General features: G+C 42.4%; 1 protein-coding gene across 1 annotated transcript in view; it reads left to right on the top strand.

Moving 5' to 3' along the window:
* tenm1 (teneurin transmembrane protein 1) overlaps positions 1–21346 on the top strand; it is a 163722-nt gene that overhangs the window by 63794 nt on the left and 78582 nt on the right. The window contains exons 6-8 of the mRNA XM_079352768.1: positions 5167–5340; positions 16236–16438; positions 18371–18578. Coding sequence (XP_079208894.1) covers positions 5167–5340; positions 16236–16438; positions 18371–18578 — 585 coding nt within the window. The remainder of the gene's footprint in view (positions 1–5166; positions 5341–16235; positions 16439–18370; positions 18579–21346) is intronic.

The following is a 21346-nucleotide window of genomic DNA, read 5'->3' on the forward strand; positions in this document are numbered from 1 at the left end:
TCTCTCCTTCTCCGTCTTACTCCCCTCGCTGCCTCTCCCTGTGTCTTTTATCTCCTTCTGCCCTTCTCTCTCTCTCTCTCTCTCTCTCTCCCTCTCTCGCGCACGCTGCCTTTCTTTCTCCCATCCCTCAGAAGTTGTGGCTTAGCTAGAGGCTGACACAGCCATGCAGAACTTGGATGAGGAATTGCTTTTACTGTACATGCTAAACTACACACTAAATCGAATGACTGATGCTCTTGAAAGTGTTTGCTGCAGGGCAAAGCCAGCTGTAGTCTTTGGTTGTCAGATGGAATATAGTTGGCGGTTAGCTATGTGTATGAGCGAAAAAGAACTTGGCAATCAGGCTCTGGTGTGTTTCCGCTTCTGCTCGAGTATTGATAAATCATTTTTAACAGACTGCGGCGCTACCTTGGCTGTAATGGTTATCGATAAGACAGTATATTCACAGTCAATCTCACCCATTGTGTCCCTCAGCCCAGGCGAGCACGGTTACAAACACCAGATAGCTGCATGTGGTGTAACACATTTCACAGGGATACACACACGCACGCACACACACACACGCACACACACACACACAGGCTCACAATTTTCTCTCTCTATCTCCCACTCTTTCTCCCACCACGAGTGTGAAATCTAATCATCACTGGAGCGCACAATCATTTCTATCTAATCTGGAGACACACACATGCCTGACAACAACAATAGCAAGAACTGCAGCAGCAACTGCAATCTGGCACTATCTCTGCTCCGACCAGCTCCAATAGTCTGCCTTTAAAAGCTGCGTATCTGGAAGAATGCTGGAGGAATTTAGTGGTTCAGGGATGCCATTAACACAATCAAGATATGCTATCCATATGTCTTTGCATTCCAGCTATTCAGGTGCCGTAATGGAGCAGAAGTTTGCTCAGCTTCCTGTAAGCCGCCGTTTTTCACGAGCCCAGATCCGATGTGTTATTTGTATTCCTCTTCCTGGTAGTTTAAGTAAAACGTGTTAAAGCCACATCAAACACTTCTTTTTCTTACTACTAAACTTCCTCAGTCACTCGCTACACCCTCCACCTTTCTCTTCAGCCTGCCACATCTTTTCTGCACATCTCAGCGGCATAGCCCAGCAGTGAGGGTACAGTACAGAGTCCCCTCCCAGCAGTGCCGTCCTATTACCTCTGGCAGTCATCTCACTGTCACGCTGATCAATGATTCATGTGCGAGAGCGGGCCTCGGCCTGCACTGCTGCTCGCTGTCGCCACTGTGCCGCTGCTGCTCCCGCTATAATGACTGGGCTATCTCTGACTCTCTCTCTCTCTCTCTCTCTCTCTCTAATGTGTTATGTGTGTTGACGGTTTTGTGCAGTTTGCAAGAGCGCAAGGGAGAAAGACGGACAGAGAGCCAGAGATGGATAGACATACAGAGGGAAAAAGAGAGTAAGAGTGAAGGTTCATGCTGAGCACATGCTGCTCACATAACTGACTGCATGCTGAGTCTTAGTGTGTGCTGTGCCAGTGTGTGAGAATTTGTGTGTGCACACTAAGAATCAAAACTAGTGGAGACAGTACTGTAAAGAAGTGAGAGTAAGTGCTGTTTCCAGAGGCCTTTTTTAGGCCGTGCATAAATGGGCTTTAAATGACGCCCCAAATGTTCAGTAAGATATAAAAAACCAAGGCGGATGGGTTGACAAGTATTTAAGACTTCCACCATAGGACCATTCTTTTAATTCTTGAGTCATAAAATGCTACAAAAGCAAGGATCTCAATTTGCAGCTGCAATGACGACAGAAGGCCGTCGATGGAGACACTTGTGGCTGTATAGCAACTCCAAACACTTTGTTGTTGCAGCTGGTTACAGAACTCTCTGTCATAGTTGCATAATTCATCCGGCTTGAGCTCAGAATGTGACAGCAAAATTCACTTCATGGAAGATTTTGACGTCTTGGATTTGAAGATTTGGTTTCTTGCCAAGTGTTAGATGAGAACATTTATTCCACTGTCACGGTGCTGCCTGTAAAACTTTGTCACTTTTTGGACAAGGCTGGCTATTTCAAACTAAGCTATGCAGCTTCAGCTGGTGTAGCTTGCTCCTTACTAGTTGACGTCATACTGTTGTTGACCTTTTATCCAAACCGATGTCCTTTTTGCAGTAGCTTTTTAAAGAGTAATGCAAAGTCGACATCCAACCCCAAGAAATACAGTTTTTTATAAAAAATAAGCCTTCAATTTAATTATTTGGCAAACAATATTTTTTAAGGTCAAGAACAAACCTTCAAGCTCAGCAGCTGTTCTTTTTATTTTAACCAGGAGAGTTTTATGCGCGCTCGAAAAAGCCGCAGCGTCTGATTACCTGCACTTAGTGAATGGGACTCTTGGTTACAGAGGCCTTGACATACAAACCTCTTCTTTCTACTTCATCAAATAAAAAACTAATTTTGAGAAAAACATTGTCTCATCCATGCCCATATTTCTATCAGTCCTACCCGGTTTTACCCACCCATGTGATTTTTTTTCTTCACCGAACATCAACAACAAGCACGTCGTCACCAGGCTTTCATTGCTGCGAAGGACGTTGTGTGCTCGAAAAGCACAAGAGCATTCAAACAGACCTGTCCCCTCCACCACCATCGTGCATGTCCTCATCAAGTTCTCCGGTCCTTAACCTTCCTCGCTTCAGTGTGTGCGCGTGCTCCATGACTCCATGCTAAGTGTTCCAGCAAAAGGTCAACAGCCATAAAACAAGAGAGCGAGAGAGACGGAGAGAGAGAGAGAGAGAGGCTGATGAGGAGGAGCAGGAGAAGTAGGGTCTGAGGGGCTTTTGAGGAGGGATGAAGTGGTGAAAAGGAGACGATAGGAGAGCCGTGGAGGACTGTGGCTGTGGAGTCATTACCGGAGTGGTTAACAATTGCTAACAGAGGTGTGTGTGTGTGTGTGTGAATGTTTGTATGGGGGGGACAAGGAGAGAAAGACAAGTAATTCAGATAAGAGGGAGTGAGTAAAGAATGGAGCTTGAGAGATTGAATGGTGGAAGCGCTTGATGTATCAGTTGGGGAAAAAGTGATCACTCATGGCAGACTAATTTATGAAGCTCTGATCGCTTGTTCCGCTCCACTGCGTCATATCATGCAGTACAAACAGTGACGATGCATTCAGACCTACAGTTGTAGGTGCAACACTGTTTGTAATGCTCTTCCAAGGAAATCTCTTGGACGTCTTGGAATCTATCTCTGTTTGAGATAATCTAACTGTGACCATCATCACTTTATTTTTCTGAGTTCATTTCTTGGAGTTGATTTCTTTACCTGATCTTTTTTTTTCGCACCTGTTTGAAGGAGACCAGACAACTAGAAGTAATTTTTTTGGATTTGGAAAACCCCAGCCATGAAATTGAATGTACAAGGCAGATCATTTGGGTTACTTATTTTATTTTCCAGCAACAGAGTGAGTCATCACAACTAATTTCACAGAGAAGTGTTAATGAGAAAATCTCCCCTCACGGAATCTTTTGGAAGAAAAAAAAAAAATCAGTGAAAGAGGAAGAAAAAAAAAAAATCAGTGAAAGAGGAAGAAAAAAAAAAGGATGTATTAAAATGAGTGACTGGTACTCATACGAATGTGAAGAATGTGTGTGTGTGTGTGTGTGTGTGTGTGTGTGTGTGTGTGTGTGTGTGTGTGTGTGTGTGTGTGTGTCCATGTCTGGTCTCGTCACACACTGACAGTTCAATTAGTCTGAACTAAATGATGCATGACGTCTCCCTCATGGCCGTAGTAATCGTCAGTGTTCTGCTTTGAAGCACTCGTATTGTGCATGAGTAGATAGCTAAACCAACAGTGGCTGGGGCTAGTCATGTTGAAATGTTGGACTGTTTGATTTTCTGATCCCCAAAGATGCAAAAGTGGAGCATGGGACCAAATTGGACTCTTCGCTGATTTGCTTTATTTTTTTTAGAGAAATTGTTCTTTTTTTTCTTTTCTCTCCCGCGCGTCTGCAGTGACTCAAACAGACTTGAACTATCTGGAGTTTTAATTAGGTACTCTTCATCAGTTAGAGATCCGGTGTGGGTGTCTGCATGGGTGTGTGCATTCAAGCGTACATCAAAATAAAACCGGTGCATTTGTGTGTACATGCTGATGTGTTGGTCATGTAGTGAAACAGTGAATTTGTTTTTCACCCAAGCATCCATTTTGTGCAAGCGTTAGCGAGCGCGTGTCAAGTGCTTGTTTTTTTTTTTTTTTTTTATGGGTGTCGGCAATCAGCAGACACAAGTCAGACAGTGAAGACGTTTGAAGTCGTTAGAAGTTCCTTACCTTGATCTGCATGCAGCAGCCATCCTGTGACTGCCACCAGCGCATAGCAACTTTGTGATTTGACTTGCTGCTTTTGTTTGATGTTCTGAATGTGTCAGAGGGGGAAAAAAAAAAAAAACTTGCCATGATTTATTTCATTTGCTTTGTTCTTTATGTCAGCAAAGGGACATTACCTTTAGAGAGCCTCTCAAGTTAAATACGCAGCGTTGGAGCACAAACTCACATTAATGGTACCTTGTGATTGGTCAGAGAAAGGTGAATATTTTAGCAAAATATTTTATTTACAGCCTTGCAGGGCACTAATTAATTTGCTTAATGGGCAGGTGTTAGTTGTTTTTATTTAATAGCATGCTGGATTGTTGTCCTCGTAAACAGTTTTATAAGGGGGAGGGGGAATCCAGCATCCATCCATAGCCTTTGTTGTTTAAAAGGCCCATATGGATTGTGAATCGGCAGCAGCTTTCAAAGCATCATTAGTCATGCATAAAAGACTGTGTTAGCGCTTTAATACCAGCCCTGGGCTCAGGCTCCAAAGATCTGCCTTAATTGCCCACCTCTAGTACATTCTGAGTTTGTGTGCACAAGAGTACACACATACTAGACATTGGTTTATGACAGTTTATGTATGTATCTGTGTGTGTGTGTGTGTGTGTGTGTGTGTGTGTGTGTGCGCGCGCGTTTTGTGTGTCTGTAATTGTCTTTTGCTTTGCTGGGCACTAATAAGCACATAACAGAGTGTGAGCTCTGAGATTGGGCATTAAAGGAGAGTCGGACACACCCCTCTTCAATAATAATCCTTGCTCTCGGTTTTTTTTCCTCTTCCTTTGCCTGTGTGTGTGTACATTTGTGTGCATTGTGTGACTGTGTGTAGCGGTCCACCTGTTAGGTCTGACCTGGCATCTGCGGCACGGCGAGAGCCAGCTGTACGAGAATGGCCTGAGCTCAGCGGACCATCAACAGGATGACCGCAGCAAAACCAGACCCACCAGCTCCATCCACCTGCTGGACACACTCAACCCTGAAAACACACACGCTGGTGACAGAGGTGAGCTGACAAGCACACATTACACGCCATAATAACAGATGTTCTGCACGCCGCTGTTTACAGGATTCTCTGGTCAGAAACAACAACAACAAATTCACAACAGTTAACAGTTAAATATTAATCGAATTAAAGCTGTCTTTCAGCCACGTTATTTCGTACCTTGCTGATTTTCTGATTTCTGTAACGTATTGAAAAGATAAAACACATTTTAACCTTATGTACAAGAAATTCTAATTTATTAATAAGTCTGAACGTAGTGAAACATACCGTATATCCCTCCAGGACGGCCTGTATCTCGGTGGGGGAGTTTTCAGACTTTAACAGCTGCACTCTTGAAACAGTGATACAAGCAATCTGAGCGACAGAAGCAGTGTCTTCTCTTCCTACATGAAAGTTTATTTATATTTCCTGCTGCATCCAGGAAATGAGTCGTTTTTGACATGGGCTGCTCTTACCGCTTAATTAGTGGTTTTACATATCAAAGTATGTTTACAGGTGCTGGAGAGTTCTGCTGCATATTTACGAAGTTCTAAGAAGCTTTTTGTGACTTCTGAAGAAGTCGTGTAAAGTCTGATAAATGTCTCAAAGCGACAACATTTGAATCATGCTCATGAGCTTCATGCTGAAAGTCTTTGAAGTCTTTACGCAGAGTGGACAAAGTATTCGCGCGTCAGCCGTCTGCTGTGCACGAGAGAAGAGACCATGACCTGCTCGTCATCTCAGGCACCGTAGAATGATTTTATCCACATCTAGCATTATAGAGCTAAAACTCTGGATGTGTGTTTTTTATTTACTACAATAAAAAAATAAAATAAAGAATATTTTTTAAACCAAACCTGTACCCACAATGCATTAAATTAAACAAAATCATCCAGAAACTGGTGAAAGCCAACTTTCATGCATGACTTATGACAACCTCAGTAGGGATTTTTTTACTAAGTGTTTTCATTCATCTTTAGGCATGAAAAACAAGGTTTGAACTTCATTTTTTTTCCCAACACACATTTATAAAGATATATGTATCTGTCCACTCAGGTGGACAGCATGCATTTGTATCATTTGTATGTATTTAACAAACACATGAATACACTTGTAAAATAAACTGTGTGAAATGTGATGTGAACTATAAAATAATTTAATTTTATGCATGCATAACAAACAAACAAAAACACCATTGAGGAATTCACTCTCCTGTATAGATTCACAAGGCTCTCACTCGTGACCTATGAAATGTCAGCTATCATCAGGTGCACTGCCCCAGTACAGCTCAGAATCTGCTAGTAATAGTATTCTATTTCATTAAGTCTGATGAACAATGTTTACAACACAATCCAGCTAACTGTGACGCAGTTCTGTATTCTTATATGATGTACATGAGCTGGCTCAGTCCTGTTTAATATACAGAGTGGTGAAACAGCAGGATACATGTAAAGTGCAACATTTCAGCAAACCAGAGAAAGTTAACATGACTTTAAACAAAGGTGTAATGTTTGCGTGCAAAGCACGACACTCTGGATCTCAGCTGGATCCATTTCACATCTACGCTTCTTCTTCCCATTGTTGTTCTGTAAGGTTTAACACATTTTACCTGTGGCTGAACACATGTTCTCCTCTTTCAATTGATGTGTAGGTCAAGGTCTCATTGGATGAGCTGATTTAGTGTGTTTACATGAGCTTCAAGAAGGCTTTATGAAACCAGTTTTCAGAAGTGCATCTGTGAACTGTCTTTGTCAAACACCTTTGTGCCAAGTACACAGGCTGATATACAGGTCAGCTGAAAGTGCAGTCACATACTATTCTAAATATAATAACTTTCTTCAAAAGGTCCCCCTCTTTTTCTGTCCATACAAACTTAGTAGAAGTGCAATCCTACAGTACCAGCACAATCAGTAGGGATGCAACAGTCCTCCCACGGATACGTTCCTGTTTCTTTTGCTCATGGCTTTCGCTTTTTTTCAGTTCAGATGGGCCAGGCAGTTGTAATGTTTTTTTTGTCAGGGATCAGCTGGTGGCTGTTGTGATGGCCTGCTAACTCTGTTAGCCAAACGCCGTAACTCTGACAGGTGCAAAACGATGTTTGCAGACAGTCATTTCATTTGTTTACCATTTTCTCTTCCTTGTCGTAAGACTTAACGCTGAGACCAAAAACTTCTTCCTGCTACTTATCACCCTCACACAGTGCTGCCATCTTCCTCAACCCACATGGCACATAGTGATTGGATATTAACCCAGGGGTGCAGGAGTTCCTGTATCCCAGACATACTTTGCATAGAAGCTCGTACGTAAAACCGTACAACTGATTAACAAGGAGCGAAGTGAACCGTGGAAGCCGTACCAAACGGTTCAATGAGAATTGTTGCATTTATAACAATCAGGCACATTTGCCACAAGATTTGATGGAAGCACAATTACAAGAATAGAGAAATCTGAAAATCCCCATGAAATTTAAATCTGAACATTTAAACATTCAGATGGAAACTGACTTCATATCCATTGGTTTGAATTCTAATCAGTTTCTCTTGCATTGGGACGAGGCCTTTCATACAAAACACACTCAGCACAATGAATACGACTGAGAGACATCAGTCCAGAGATCAGCCTTGAACTGATTACTCATTTATTAGAAAGGCAAGGTAATTGGTTAATCATGTTCCCTCTTAGCCAGTCCGTGACTGGAATCGCCTTTCTCCACTCTGCCGACTCTCAACTAGCCAGAGGAATTACTAACACCAATTTAACCCCATGACACGGGACATTAATTGTGAGTGTTCCAGGTCATGAAGTCAGGCAGGACACAGCAACCTTCACGCTTAGACTCCCCATGATGGATATTACATTGGACGCTGTTGGATACCATGTTCAGCACTTATACAGGAAATGTGCGAGCCAAACTGCAGTCCGCTGCAATTTAGGCAACCTGGGACCTCCCTAATGCAACCATTCCTGATGAATCCTCACATTCAGAGGATTAAGGCTCTCATCAGTAGTTAAATCCTCTGATGGAGCGCGCAGGGGTCATGGAATTCACTTCAGAGCATTGCGTCACAACAATCTATTGTTTCAACTCCTATTGCTTTATATGCTCGATGAAAGCTGGGAAATCAAAATGGGCAAAGCTAAGCTGTTGATGCAGGGGGCTCAGATTAATAAAATTGGCACGGTGGAGGTGGTCCCCGGGCAGAGGAGGGCCAGAGAGATTAGAGATTAGACTGTAATCCAGTGCGGCAGATTATCACGCTCATCCTGCTGTACCCATCACCTCTCACACCAAGAGACCACACAATCCCCGAGATTACACAGCGAACGATGGTGAGGGGAGGCTGCGGGGAATGGGAACGATAAAAACATCACACGGGAGGAGGGAGAGAGAAGAGTGAGAGTGATGGGAGGAGAGAGGAATGATTGATGGGCACCAGTCTACCTGAAGGATGTTTCAGATATCCACCATTAAAGTGGCACAAGCTAAATGATTGCTGTCATTAAAATACATTTTTCATGTAGCAACGTATAAGCCATTTTCATGGCTTTTGTCTACAGATAAAATTAGCAGCCAAAAAAAAAAGTTATTTTCTTTTTTTTTTATTCTGGGTAATTGATTTTATTCTTGCACTGCCATAAACACAAATATCAACATACTGAGGAGCAATAGGAGGCTGATTGGAGGATGCTCATCAGTTATTTTGCCGGTTTTGATATAAACTGATGACACAGCTGGGAGACATAAAAACACGTTTGGGAAATGATTGGAAGGTAGTAATCTTCTTGTATTCTTCTTCATGTATTTTTTGTGGGATTGTTTATGTCAACTTCAGTGCAATAAAGAGATGGGCTCTCTGTTTGATTTGTTGCCTCTTCCCTAAAGTCAGGATTCTAATCTATCTCACGAAGCCGCCCGCAGCACAGTGAGAGATACTAATTGACATGTTGTGTCATCTGCGTATGGCTTGCGTCTTGTCAAGGCACGCGTGCTGTGTTTTATGTTCTTTGCGCTATCTCTCCTGGAGTTTCCAGAGATCACCAGGAGCCCTTCTTAGTCCTCCACACATAAAAGCCTCTCTAATTAGTGCTACATTAATTGCCACTCACCCCATGATAATCAACCTCAGGCTAGTGTGCATGCAAGAGAGTGCATACACTCACTGCGCGTATTTCTCCTCACTTTCTCTTCCACTTTAGCTGACATGCATGAATACGAGCATGCGGACATGCCCACACACACACACACACACACACACACACACACACACACACACACACACACACACACTCTCCTCCTCTGATACAGATGAAAGCAGAAGTGCCCAGAGAAGAAATGTTCTGTCAGTGGATTCCCTGCCTTAATGAAGTATGTTGAAGTTGGGGAGTAATATTTCCCTCAATGTGGAAAGGCGGTTATATTAATGACGTAAAATGATACAAACTGACATACAGTAGAGCCGCATAATGCCTCATTATAATGCGAAGATGATGAAATGTGGAGCTCGTGGAACGCCATCTGAGCCTATGCTGTGATTGGATAAACCAGTGTATGAAAGGAGAGTTAGCGCTGAATTGTTTTCACTCGATCTGATGGTGTAGTCGGAAATGGTGTGCAGATGGATGGAATGTGACACAGACAGAGAGGAGGGCTCTTAAAGAGCACATCAATATTCCAGACTGCGTGCGGAGAGAGTTGAGGGAGTGAAGCTGAGCAGTGTGCGTGTGTGCTGAAGAGTAAGAAAAGTGTGTGCACAGCTGATGCATGTCTGTGGGGGGAAGGAGATGTGTCTGTGGGAGGGATGAGAGTGTGCATGTGTGCAAATGCTGATGGACTGGTCCCTGTTACACTGGTCTCATTGATTTTCTCACGCTGGGATACAGTCTCGGGATGTAACACACACTTCCACATACACAGAGACACACACAGTGAAAGTATAGATCATTTAGTGAACCCCCTGCTTGAGCGCCTCAAGTTTAGAAAGCCTAACAGCGGCAAGTCTTCTGTTACTCAGGCTGCATTCAAAACATCTAGCCGAATATGTAAGCAGGAAAAAATTAAACATGATTTCAAGTCTGTGTTTACAGTCTAGATGCTAGATTTTATGAAGAGCAAGGGGCTTTGTAGTACTCACACTTGACATTTGAGTAGAAGATTGATGTGTTGAGCTTTTGACATCAGACGCAATGAATAAATAAATAAATCAAATTCAATTTGTATCATCTTGGTAAACAGTCCAGGAGTTTGTTTTTCAGAAGAAATATGAATTTGGCCAATGAACAGCCCAAAGTAGTGAAAAAAGCTCAAGCATGACAAAAACAAAATCCTTTTCTAGTAGGGATGTAAAGATTTATCTTGAAATCGTGATAAATTGATTCAAAGGTGTCGAGGTTCACATCGATGCTCTGAAAAATGAATCGCGATACTCATACATCAGCGGCTGTAGAGCAGAAGAAGTTGGCAGCTGCAGAGCAAGACTTTGAAATTGAGGACGCACCACTGTCTCTTAAATCGAAGGATTTGAAGAATTTTGGCTTCCCCAAGATGGAAAATGAAATGAAACAAAAACTGTGAGCAAATACTGCAAGACAGGAAACGACACAAATAGCAGAACCGACATGATGCAGCATTTAATGGACACCACGACGAGAAGCTCCCCTTGTTTAGAGAAGAAAAAAAAAAAACATTTAAAGGCCAAACCACACTGACAAGCTGGTTAGCTGTCCCTAAAACAACCTGTTTCACTCATCATTTGTCTGAAGTCTCATTTCGTCAAATAAATCGTGAGTGAATCTGTACGTCCCTATTTTTAAGGCATTAATACAGCAGTGTAAAAATGGTGAGAAGACTCTGATACTAAATCTACTACTTTACTAGAACACGTGAATTAATCTGAATGAGTCACGCACAGGTTTCAAACGTCTGCCTTGTGTTCATTTTCTTTATTTGGGTGTTGGTGTTTTGGTGTCATCAGTAATGCTCCATGTTTTGCACTTTAATGAGCAGTCATCTTTTTGGTCAAATGCAGCTGGTGCAGAATGCAGCTGCGCACCTTCTGGACATGAGATAAGCAACATTCATAGGATTTTATTGATCAAACGCATTTTCTCAGTCGATCCTTTCCAAGCACGACTACAATCGTAAGCAGAGCAGAGCTTAATGGTACAGTAAGTCTTATATGTGTCAAAGCCATAGTTGTTCAAATGCGTTCGCATGTGATCAATGACTCACAGTATCAAGCTGATGGAGAACATTACATTTTCAGGCTCTGCTGTTAGAGGGTTAAAAAAGGCTCTTGATTAAGATGAGCTGAAGGAGTATCGAGTGTACTCTGGTTTGTTCCTTCCAGGCCTCTGCACAGACTAGATTAGCAAAAGATTAGACGGGAGCAATAAAAAAAACACAAGTGCTTTTTCCATGTGTCAGTTTGTACAACACATATTACATTAGTAACATTGTAAGTGCTCTCACGGTGTCAGAGAGGGAATGAGTTTGTGAACAGGCAGACCTGTCCGTCACAGACGTAGCCTGAGGCCATATGGTAGAAGGTGAGGACGGCCGAGTAATGGAAGGCCCTGAGGCCAAGAGCATTATCTCCTCCTGACTCTGACTGACACTCATTAGGCTGCACGGTGGAGAGAGGAGGCTGAAAGCTTATTAAGCCAACTGCTCAAAAGGCCCTTAATTGAATCCAAGTAATTATAGAGACCTTGCCCATTGTGATATTTTTATTCATCCTGCGGCAAACTCAATCTCCCTCGCATTTGGAACACTATTAATGTTGTCTGCACCAAAGTGTGTGAGATCCACACACAGGCCTATACACCTTCACATCGACTAACTCTCGCACATACACAGACAGTTCCAGTCCCAGAAGACACAGGCTGTCACCGAGACCTCGGCTGCACTTTAAGTCTGTTCTCTGCTTCATTAGAATCGCAGGGATAATAACATTAATTGCAAAGATAGTTGAGTTCCTATGAAAATAGATTACAGGTGTAATTGTTTTACCTGAATAACCTGCAGGCAAGAGAAATTAATTAGACCTTGTGTCCCAAGTCCTAATATGGCTCATCTCTTCCGTTGGCCTGGTGCACACACACACACACACACACACACACGAGACACACACACACGAGACTCACAAGCTGCTTAGAGACGCGCAACTGACAGACAAATGGGCAGACAGAGTCACACTCGAAGAAACACACAGTTTGAAGAAGTGACGGAGGTGACAATGTGGGGATGTTAGCTAGTCATTAAATGTGGATGGGGTTGAAAGTTCAAATCCGAAAAGTTCCCGATTCCAGACACCCTGTTGCATAGCAGCTTCAAGGCGACTCATTTAGGAGGAAAACGTTGCGGACTGCACATGCGTTAGCTTACTGCGGGTGAGCTGTGTCGATGGGGGCATCAGCTGGGTTATGTGAACATCAAGCTGCCCTGCTACAATAATTGGCTACGGCAGCATCATTATTATAATGTTCAGTATGTTTGTTCTCAGCGACTCTGCCCACAAACCTGTTATCATTTCCATCAAGGGCACGTTGTGCTTGATGGCGGACATGAATGAGCTCTGCAACACTTTCATCGCCCCTTTAAACAAGCTCAACATTTCCAAGTAAAACCTTAATACTCTTTTAGCTTACATCATACTTTTGCCACCAACTAATGATGAAAAGCACGCACGAAGAGTTATACCATGCCATTTATTTATATTCTTGTTAAATAACGCAAGCAAGTGTGAATTTCAAGCTGCTTTTTGCTTTATTAAAGCCACAAGATGGAAAAGTGTGATGAAATTCTTCCTCCGTCTTCACATATTGGCTTGTTTAAGCTTGTCCTCTTGCCTGCCAAACAGGAATGAGCAGAGACTTTCTGTTTTGAAAGATATTTTCAAAGATTGCTCTCAGGTTTTTGTGCTGAGATTCGTGGGGCTTTGCTGCTGGTGGAGCACAGTGATTGACAACAGTAATCTACGGAGCTGGGGAGGCCTGGAGGAGCCCCAGTCACCGTGAGATCTTTCTGGTTTCTCAGGGACTTCCAAAAATGCCTCGATCCTCCCTTCTCTTTACCGAAGCTGCAGTATTACACTGCCGCTAAGACAGAAGAGAGGGAGCGATGCAACGGTTTTCTTCTGTCTTGCATCAGTAGCTGCAACTCGACACGGCCACCTCTTCTTTGGGCATACCCAGCTCCTCTCTTCTCTCACACCTCCCCTTTTTCATTCTCCTTTCTACAGCTTCCCAGCCCCCCCCCCCCCCCGCCTGCTTCTCTCACACTCTCCCGCCTATCCTTACGACTGACCTGAACACTCCTCTTCTCTGTCCTGGTATTACATCAGACTTGGAGAGGCTTTATACAGTAATTAGCATCAGAAGGACCTTCCTGCTCATCTGCCCGGAAGCCTGCCAGTCCGCCGGCTCGCCGGTCTGCCTGCCACTGTTCTGCCAAATGCCATGCCCTATTCATGTCCTATTAATCTGTTTTTTGAATAAAAGGCTGCATTCCTCAGGACATCTATCCCTCTGCTGGCCTTTATTTTTTTTTTTGTGGCGAGGCACAGGAGCGAGGATTAGCATTAAAACGGAACAGACTGCTGAGGTAAATTCTGCAGGAATACATGAATGCATACCTTCGCTCTGCCAAGCTGCTTTTATTCTGTTTGCTGGAGATTTTAGTGCAGGGACAATGTGTGCCTCATAGAGACGCCTGCCTCTTTTTTCTCTTTGATTACCAACCTTTTTGAACTCTCTTTCTGTGTTCATCCTCCTCTCATGTTTCTTTCCCTTTGTGATTCTTCCTCGTCCTCCTTCAAGCTCGCTTGTCACAGCTGAGTCAAGTTCAATCAATTAACCAATTACTCAATTTATTTTGTTCACTCCCTTTGTCCGTAGAAGAAGAAGATGAAGGAGGTGGAAGATAAAAGGACAATGTCAATGCTTGGCATTTATTAGCATGATATTTGACACTCTGTGAGAGCAGGTCTTTAAAGTCAGAATTTTGGTGAGAAGTGCGAGCACCTCTGTGAGGAGGTCGTGTTTAGCTTTTTGCTAATCACAAATATTCACAATTGCACTGGCCATTCTAATTTGCTTTTTTTTTTTTTTTTTTTAAGAGGTAGGATGTTCACCAGGTTCTCTGTCTGTGTAAAGCTTTTACGCATCACTTTAAAATATTAGTCTTGAAAGATCTTCAAGTCCCCATGAACAGGAATGGAACCAATCAAAAGATAAAAGGCGGGACATTATGTTGGGATGTATTTGATTGGATCATTTTCTTCAACAAAGCTTGTAATTGCTCAAAAATTATATAAAGGATGAGTCATCATATATTTTTAAAAAAACTAATTAATGTAAGATGTGTTGATGTAAAAACACTGAAATATATTTAATAATGACAGATAGATGAACATATGACACAGGAACGCTAGATTAAAACTATGAAAAAGCTTCTTCATGTGATGGTGACTTTGAATGTCTGATAGGCATGGAGACAGTAACATTTATGTAAGAGCAGGACTGGCTTCACTTGTGCAAGTTTTTAGGGTTGCAGACATTGCTGTTACAATTAAACAAATCCCATAATAAGTCCAATTACTGTAAAGTAAATCACTTTCCAAGTCATCGTTTGTGCAGGTAATTTGGTGAAACATCCAATGTATTTTGGTATAATAACAATTATTATTATTTTTTTTTTTTTTAGCTAGATTAAACCTTCCCAAATTATTTCAATAAATCATTCAGGGGACTCTGTGCAGAGGATTTCATAACAATCTGAGACATTTCAGACATTTCACTCAAAAACAGAAATGTCAACTTCAATGTAATGCTTGATGAAAACTCTGGTGTATTCAGGAAACTTGCTCTGGGCACAAGTAAAGTACACAGTAGCATTGCATTTGATACAATAGTTTTTGAGACCTTTATTCGGACCGAATTGGTGGACCCAGCAAATCATCCAATTTAGAGCCGTATAGCGAAGTCGGCTAAAAAGGAGCGGAAAATGGTAAAAAGAGAGGGCTATACTCACAAACCTCCGCTTCCTACCTCCCTATCTTTGTGACGGCACATGATATATGCTGGCTGGCCTGTGGGTGTGCATGATGTCACCATAATGGAGAGGTAAAGCTGCAGGCATCATAGATTGAGAGTGAGCATCCTCATCCATGAATCTGCCCCTAACTCTTCTTCTGCCTTTGTGGCCTTAACGATTGGCCGGCTCCCCTCTGTCACCGTATTTCCTCCATCTTAGTTTAGTAACAGAGATATATCTCTCCATAAAGGACGCACAAAGAAGGCTGGAGAGCCTCGCCTGCTTCGCCACACAAAAGACTAGGGTCTGGTGGTTGATAAAGGCTTATGGAGAGGAGAGGAGCTGATGGCCAGGGGACTGGTGGAAAGACCTATTCTCTTCATGCACAAAACATGCTCTCACTCAAGACACTATCTTTGGGCTGCGACGCAGTTTGTTAATGCGGAGGTGCATGTGTGCGCGCCGCAGCCCCCCTCACTTTCTCTCATCCACCTCGCTGTCTCTCTTCTTTTCACGCACACATGCTAACACACACTCTTTCTTTCTTGTTAAAAGATGCTAATATAGCACATGACAAAGCCCCGGTAGACGGCTCTCAGACAAAACAGTTTCTTTTTGAAGCAGTTCATCTTTATGCAGAGCCTATCCAAAGGATTGCCTCGGCGAGGTCTCTTGAAAAGCAGGATTTTCACCTGTGCTCAGTCATTCCTGACGTTTATTCAGTCTTTCTTCATTAGCACAGCCGCTGATCATGCTGATGTCTTGACAACATACGGGGTGTTATTAATTGCTCCCTCTGATACTGAATAGAAACCCCTGTCTACCTCAACAAATCTGCAGCATGTGACTTAATATTGACTGTGTGTGTTTTTTTTATCTGCAGAGAAATGGGTGCGAGGCCGAGCGATCGACCGTGGCGAGGTCGACATTGGAACCCAGCAGAGCCAAGCAATCCCACCGGGTCTCTTTTGGAGGTTTCATATGACTGTGCACCATCCAACCTATATCAAGTTCAACCTGTCTCTCTCGCACAATGCACTGCTGGGGGTCTACGGACGCAGGAACATACCGCCCACACACACTCAGGTGAAGACGGCCTCTGTTGAAACAAGCTGTTTGCCCAGATGGGCTTTTAAAACAAAGGGCACTAATGCACCTTTCACTCTCTGTTTTGGCCACAACATTTAGCGAACTCTAAACGTCGTGTGAACTTTATTTTGAAGATAGCGATCGGCTATGAAAGACCAAGAAAAGAAAAACAGGATCCAAAATCTCTTTTTAAGTGTACTTAAGTATGTACGACAGAAAGTGACAAGGCAGAGCTTGCAACAGTGCTCTCAGAGTTAAAGCTGATAATTTAGTCTGTAACAATGATGCAATCAGTCACTTAGTGGATTTTAAGTTCTCACATCTGTATGTCTGACAACTTGTTTTACACCAACAGAAGAAGTGAAAAAAAATTGGGGTAATTGTAAACAGGCACCCAACAGTCACATATCTGCCTTGCATCTTTTTAGCCATCTTTTGAAGTGCATTTAAGTACATACGTCTTACACGTCTCGATTTAACAGAGACGTGTAAATCACACCTCCGTCACTTCTCACTTTCTCTGTGATCACATGTTTTGAACAACAGTTATTCACCCACCCCCTCCCCTCTGTGCCCCCTCTAGTCTCGAAGCAGATTTCAGCTCATGCTTTGAGTTAGGGCTCGTGCATGCATGTGGTAGAGAGGCTTGATTGGTTTATAAAACGTGTACAGACTGCCGACATTGGTGGACGTTTTTGTGTGTTTACAACTGCTACAGATGACTTCTTTTTTTTTCATTTCTTTTTCAGAGAACATGAATTATTAATTACTGTCAGGACATGAAGACAATTTCAACCAAAATCTTGAAAAGTGTATCTGGAGAAAATGGCCTACCCTGCCTTTAAGCTCATCTCACAACATAGGTGTCAAACCAAAATACTTTTTTGTCCGACATGTTTTCAAGCATTAAACAATACAAAAACAAAAAAAACTCAAATCTGAAACTGTTGCCGACCGACAAACATACACTTGTTCCAACAACAAAGAGGAGAAAAATATGTTAATGACTATTGAATTTTGAGTTCAGCTGTATTAAAGAGATGTTTGAAAACAGGCCTCAGACTACAGAATTATTCTACATGAAAAATGTTTGTTATTTCTCAGCCAAAATACAAAAAAGAAAATGTGTTTTTTTCCCCCTCATGAAGACGGACAGCTTCACATAAATAAGTTACCAATGTGTACGAGAATCATTTTCACAAAAACACGTTGACTTCTGATTTAATTAGCGTGGCTTGAATTAAATGTCTGACATTTCAAGAAGTAAAAAAAACACACACGCAGGGCACACAGATTGTTCCCCGCAAGAAGCACATATGGACTTAAATACAACACACACTGAGTCATCTGCTTTTAAACATCAGTGTGCCCCTGCTCTCGCCGGCATGAAGAGGTCTAATTAGCTGTTTTTGACACTACTGTGACACACAGCCCTCAGGGGGAATAAGACGAGTGCTTGCTAGTTCAAGGAGGTTTTCGTATGAAGAGGGAGGAAGAGGGAGATGAGGAAAGTTAAAGAGGGTGAGAGTGAAGCACAAAAAGGTGTATTCAAATTGATCATAGACAGTTTTATTGAAGATCTGAAAGTCCACCTATGTTCAAGCTGTACATTAAGTTGTCATTCAAGTTCTGCAAAATGTATCGGGTGGAGAACTGAGCTGCCAACGATGTTGATTCCCCTCTTTTCTCTGGATTCATGTTTCACAATTTGCATCTCGTATCCACTTTTAATGCTCCTGCCTGGCTTATTGTATGCAGGCCTTTTCAAATGGCATTCAATTTGCAGTTTAAGAAACCCAACAACAGTCACACACTACTGCATAGGGTTCGGTTTGGTTTGCAAATTTCTGTTCCATTTATGCAGGCTTTTTGAATTCCTGGCCTGCTCAATTCAGTTGAATAAAACTTTTGTCTTCTGATCCTGTTTAGTTTGACTTTGTGAAATTGCTGGACGGAAAGGCGCTGCCAAGGTCCTTGACTGATCCTGTCTCAACTGCCAAAGCTCCCAAAGGCCTGCTGCTGAGTGGCCTCCAAGAAACAGGCTTCATAGAGTACATGGACCCCGGCACCTGGCACCTCGCTCTCTACAATGATGGACGTAACCTGGAGCAAGTGTTGCTCCACAGCACCCCTATTGGTAAGAGATTGTGTTACAGATTCAATGACACCGGGAGCTTTTCTCACTCTCTTCTATGTCCAAGTAGTGTCAGGAGGAATATTTGTTCTTCTTTGAATCAAATGTATTTATCACTGTCGGTAACTCAGGGTCACGTCACTCTCTTGTCCTTTTCCCCCCTTTTCATCTGTTGATGTACAAAGAATATACAGATGTTGCCAAGTGCAGTTTGAAACTCATTGACATTTGAAGGGAACTTTTCCTGCTATAGGAGTGAGCTTGGCATGGGAAGTGACAGCCATTGGAAAGAGGAGGACAGCTCCTGTAGTAATGACAGGGCTTGCTAACTGCAGCTCATTGCTATGACACACACGGATGGCAGTGTAAATTGAAGGATGTGAATAATGCAGGAGTATGTGGCCGAATATAGACAAGTGGATAATTACCAGGGCAGTTTCTTCACTCCCACTTTGTCCAGCGCTCCTTATGAGAATACGGTGTTGAAATAACAAAAAAAGTAATGGCGGGGAATGTAGTATTGCAGTAGTACCCTCATGGTAATTTGTATGAAGCTCAAAGGTGATACAGAAATTACAAAGCATGCAATCTGAGATACAGATAATAAGAAGCACTCTGTGAAGCACACTCTGTTGGGATTTTTGTCCCGCTGACTTGTAAGCGCCATGCATTATTTAGTTTATATGTTATTCAGGGGAGGATCAGGAAAAACTGCACCGAACTTTTGCAGTACTTAAATGCTAAATATGTATCAACAACCGCGACAAAGACACCGTGGAGAGCCAATCATTACACCGCTCGGTAGAGGGAAAACATTGCTGTGAAAGCATCTTTGATCCTCGTATTGACACAGGCCTTTATGTAATGACTGACAGCATGCGACAGCTAAACACAGATTTTTTTTATTTTTTTCAAGAGCTGTCAAACATTGTTGAGTCGCGTGCTGTCTGTTAAGTCTGGAACATACCAAACCTATTTTGAGCGTTATGTGTTATGTGCTAAAGCGAAAACGGGAGCGGTTACAAAGACAAACTTTTCTTTTCCTCTTCATTAGTCAAACAAATATAGATACACCAGATCAGGCTCAGAATAGCAGCTGTTAGCCCTAAGAGGTTCTCCAAACTATTCATCAGCTGATTTAGCCTTAACGTGGACAAACAATAAACATGGATTGAAGTCAGAGGATTCGGGTTATTTTGATGAACATTTGCACCTCTGACAATGATTGGAAGCGGGATGCAGTGCTTGAAAGGGGGCAATCCAAAAACATTGAGTGACAGTATATAAAGTAAAGAGACATAGTGTGCTGTAGCTTAGAGTGGAGCTTTGTGAGGAGAGGAGGGGGAAATGAGATGATCTCTGACGGGAAATTGAGCTTTCCTGTAGCAAGTAGTAACTGGATACAGCCAGGAAAAAGAGAGAGCACGAATAAGAGGAGAGCAAAAGACTGCCATTAAAAGAAAATGGACTAAAATAGGATCAATAAAATGTATTAGGACAAGATAGGAATATTCAAGAACATTAAGAAATACAGGAAATCAACTGTACAAAAATGCTTGTTTTCACAATAACAAGGGATCTGCTGTGTGTGCGATGGTGGGGGAATTCAATATTGTGTTATTAGGTTTGTGACTGCATGAGAAAGAAAGACACGCCAGACACGCCATAGTCTATCACGACAATCCTCTTCATAAGAAAGGTAAAAACAACAAAGAAGTCTTAGCAGAAAACAATCTAAGCCTCGTGCGATTGGTCAGTTGAAACTTGACCTGTATAAGTCATAAGACATTAAGTTGCTCTGTCAACCCTTCACTGAACATTTCACTCACACACAGACAGACGAGCAAACAAAAACACACAGAAAGGGTATCCAGTCTCATCTTCACTCTGTGTTCCTGATCATCTCTTCTGCACATTGTTGATATAAACACGGTGCTCTATTGACACTTCTTGTGGTTTTAACCGCTAATGGTCCAGTTTCAAATGTAAGAAAGAAATATTAAAAGAAGTAAACATTATCTGCTTGTACATTTCAAGAAAAGTTGTTTCAAGTTTTCAAACACATTTTTCGGAACTCTTTAACGGAAATAAATTCAAATTTAATTCATTCAAAATAAATTCAAAACGTGAATTATCAGCATGAACATTAAACACATGGCTGTTGGACTCCCCTCAGTTTACCAGGCAAACAGCCAACCAGCAGGTGCTGCAGTGAGGGAAGCAGCCAAGGGGTTCAGCTTTAAAAAGCCTCTGCACTTTCTAATAAGCAGAAACGTGGGAAAACTAGGATAAACACTGAAGATACTTTTGACTCTTGGGAGGAGGGGCCAGCCCTCTCCACTGTTTTGAATACTTTCAACTGTTTTCATTCAGTGTTTTGAGCTGTAACAAGTTTGTTTTTCGGGGGTTAAGTTAATTTCATAACCTTAAAATCTACCAAAGTGTCACGAACACACCAAGAGACCCAAATGCACGACTCGGTGGTACAAAAACAGTTTCTCAAAACGTTTATTCCAGGCAGGGTTCGATACACGGTAGTCAGTCCAATAAAACGAAGGTACAAAATCGACATGCAAAAACGGAATCCAAAAACACACGGGGGTCAGAACAAGAATCAGAATACTAGAATTGTTGGGACGCTGCTACGATGAGACAAGACGAACTGGCACAGAGTGAAGGGGAGACAGACATTAAATACTGAACAGGGGGTGGAGTTAACAAGACACAGGTGAGACGCATCAGGTAATCAGCAGGCTGAGACACACTGGGGG

Source organism: Symphodus melops (assembly GCF_947650265.1).
Source record: "Symphodus melops genome assembly, chromosome: 9".
Classification (NCBI taxonomy): Eukaryota; Metazoa; Chordata; class Actinopteri; order Labriformes; family Labridae; genus Symphodus; species Symphodus melops.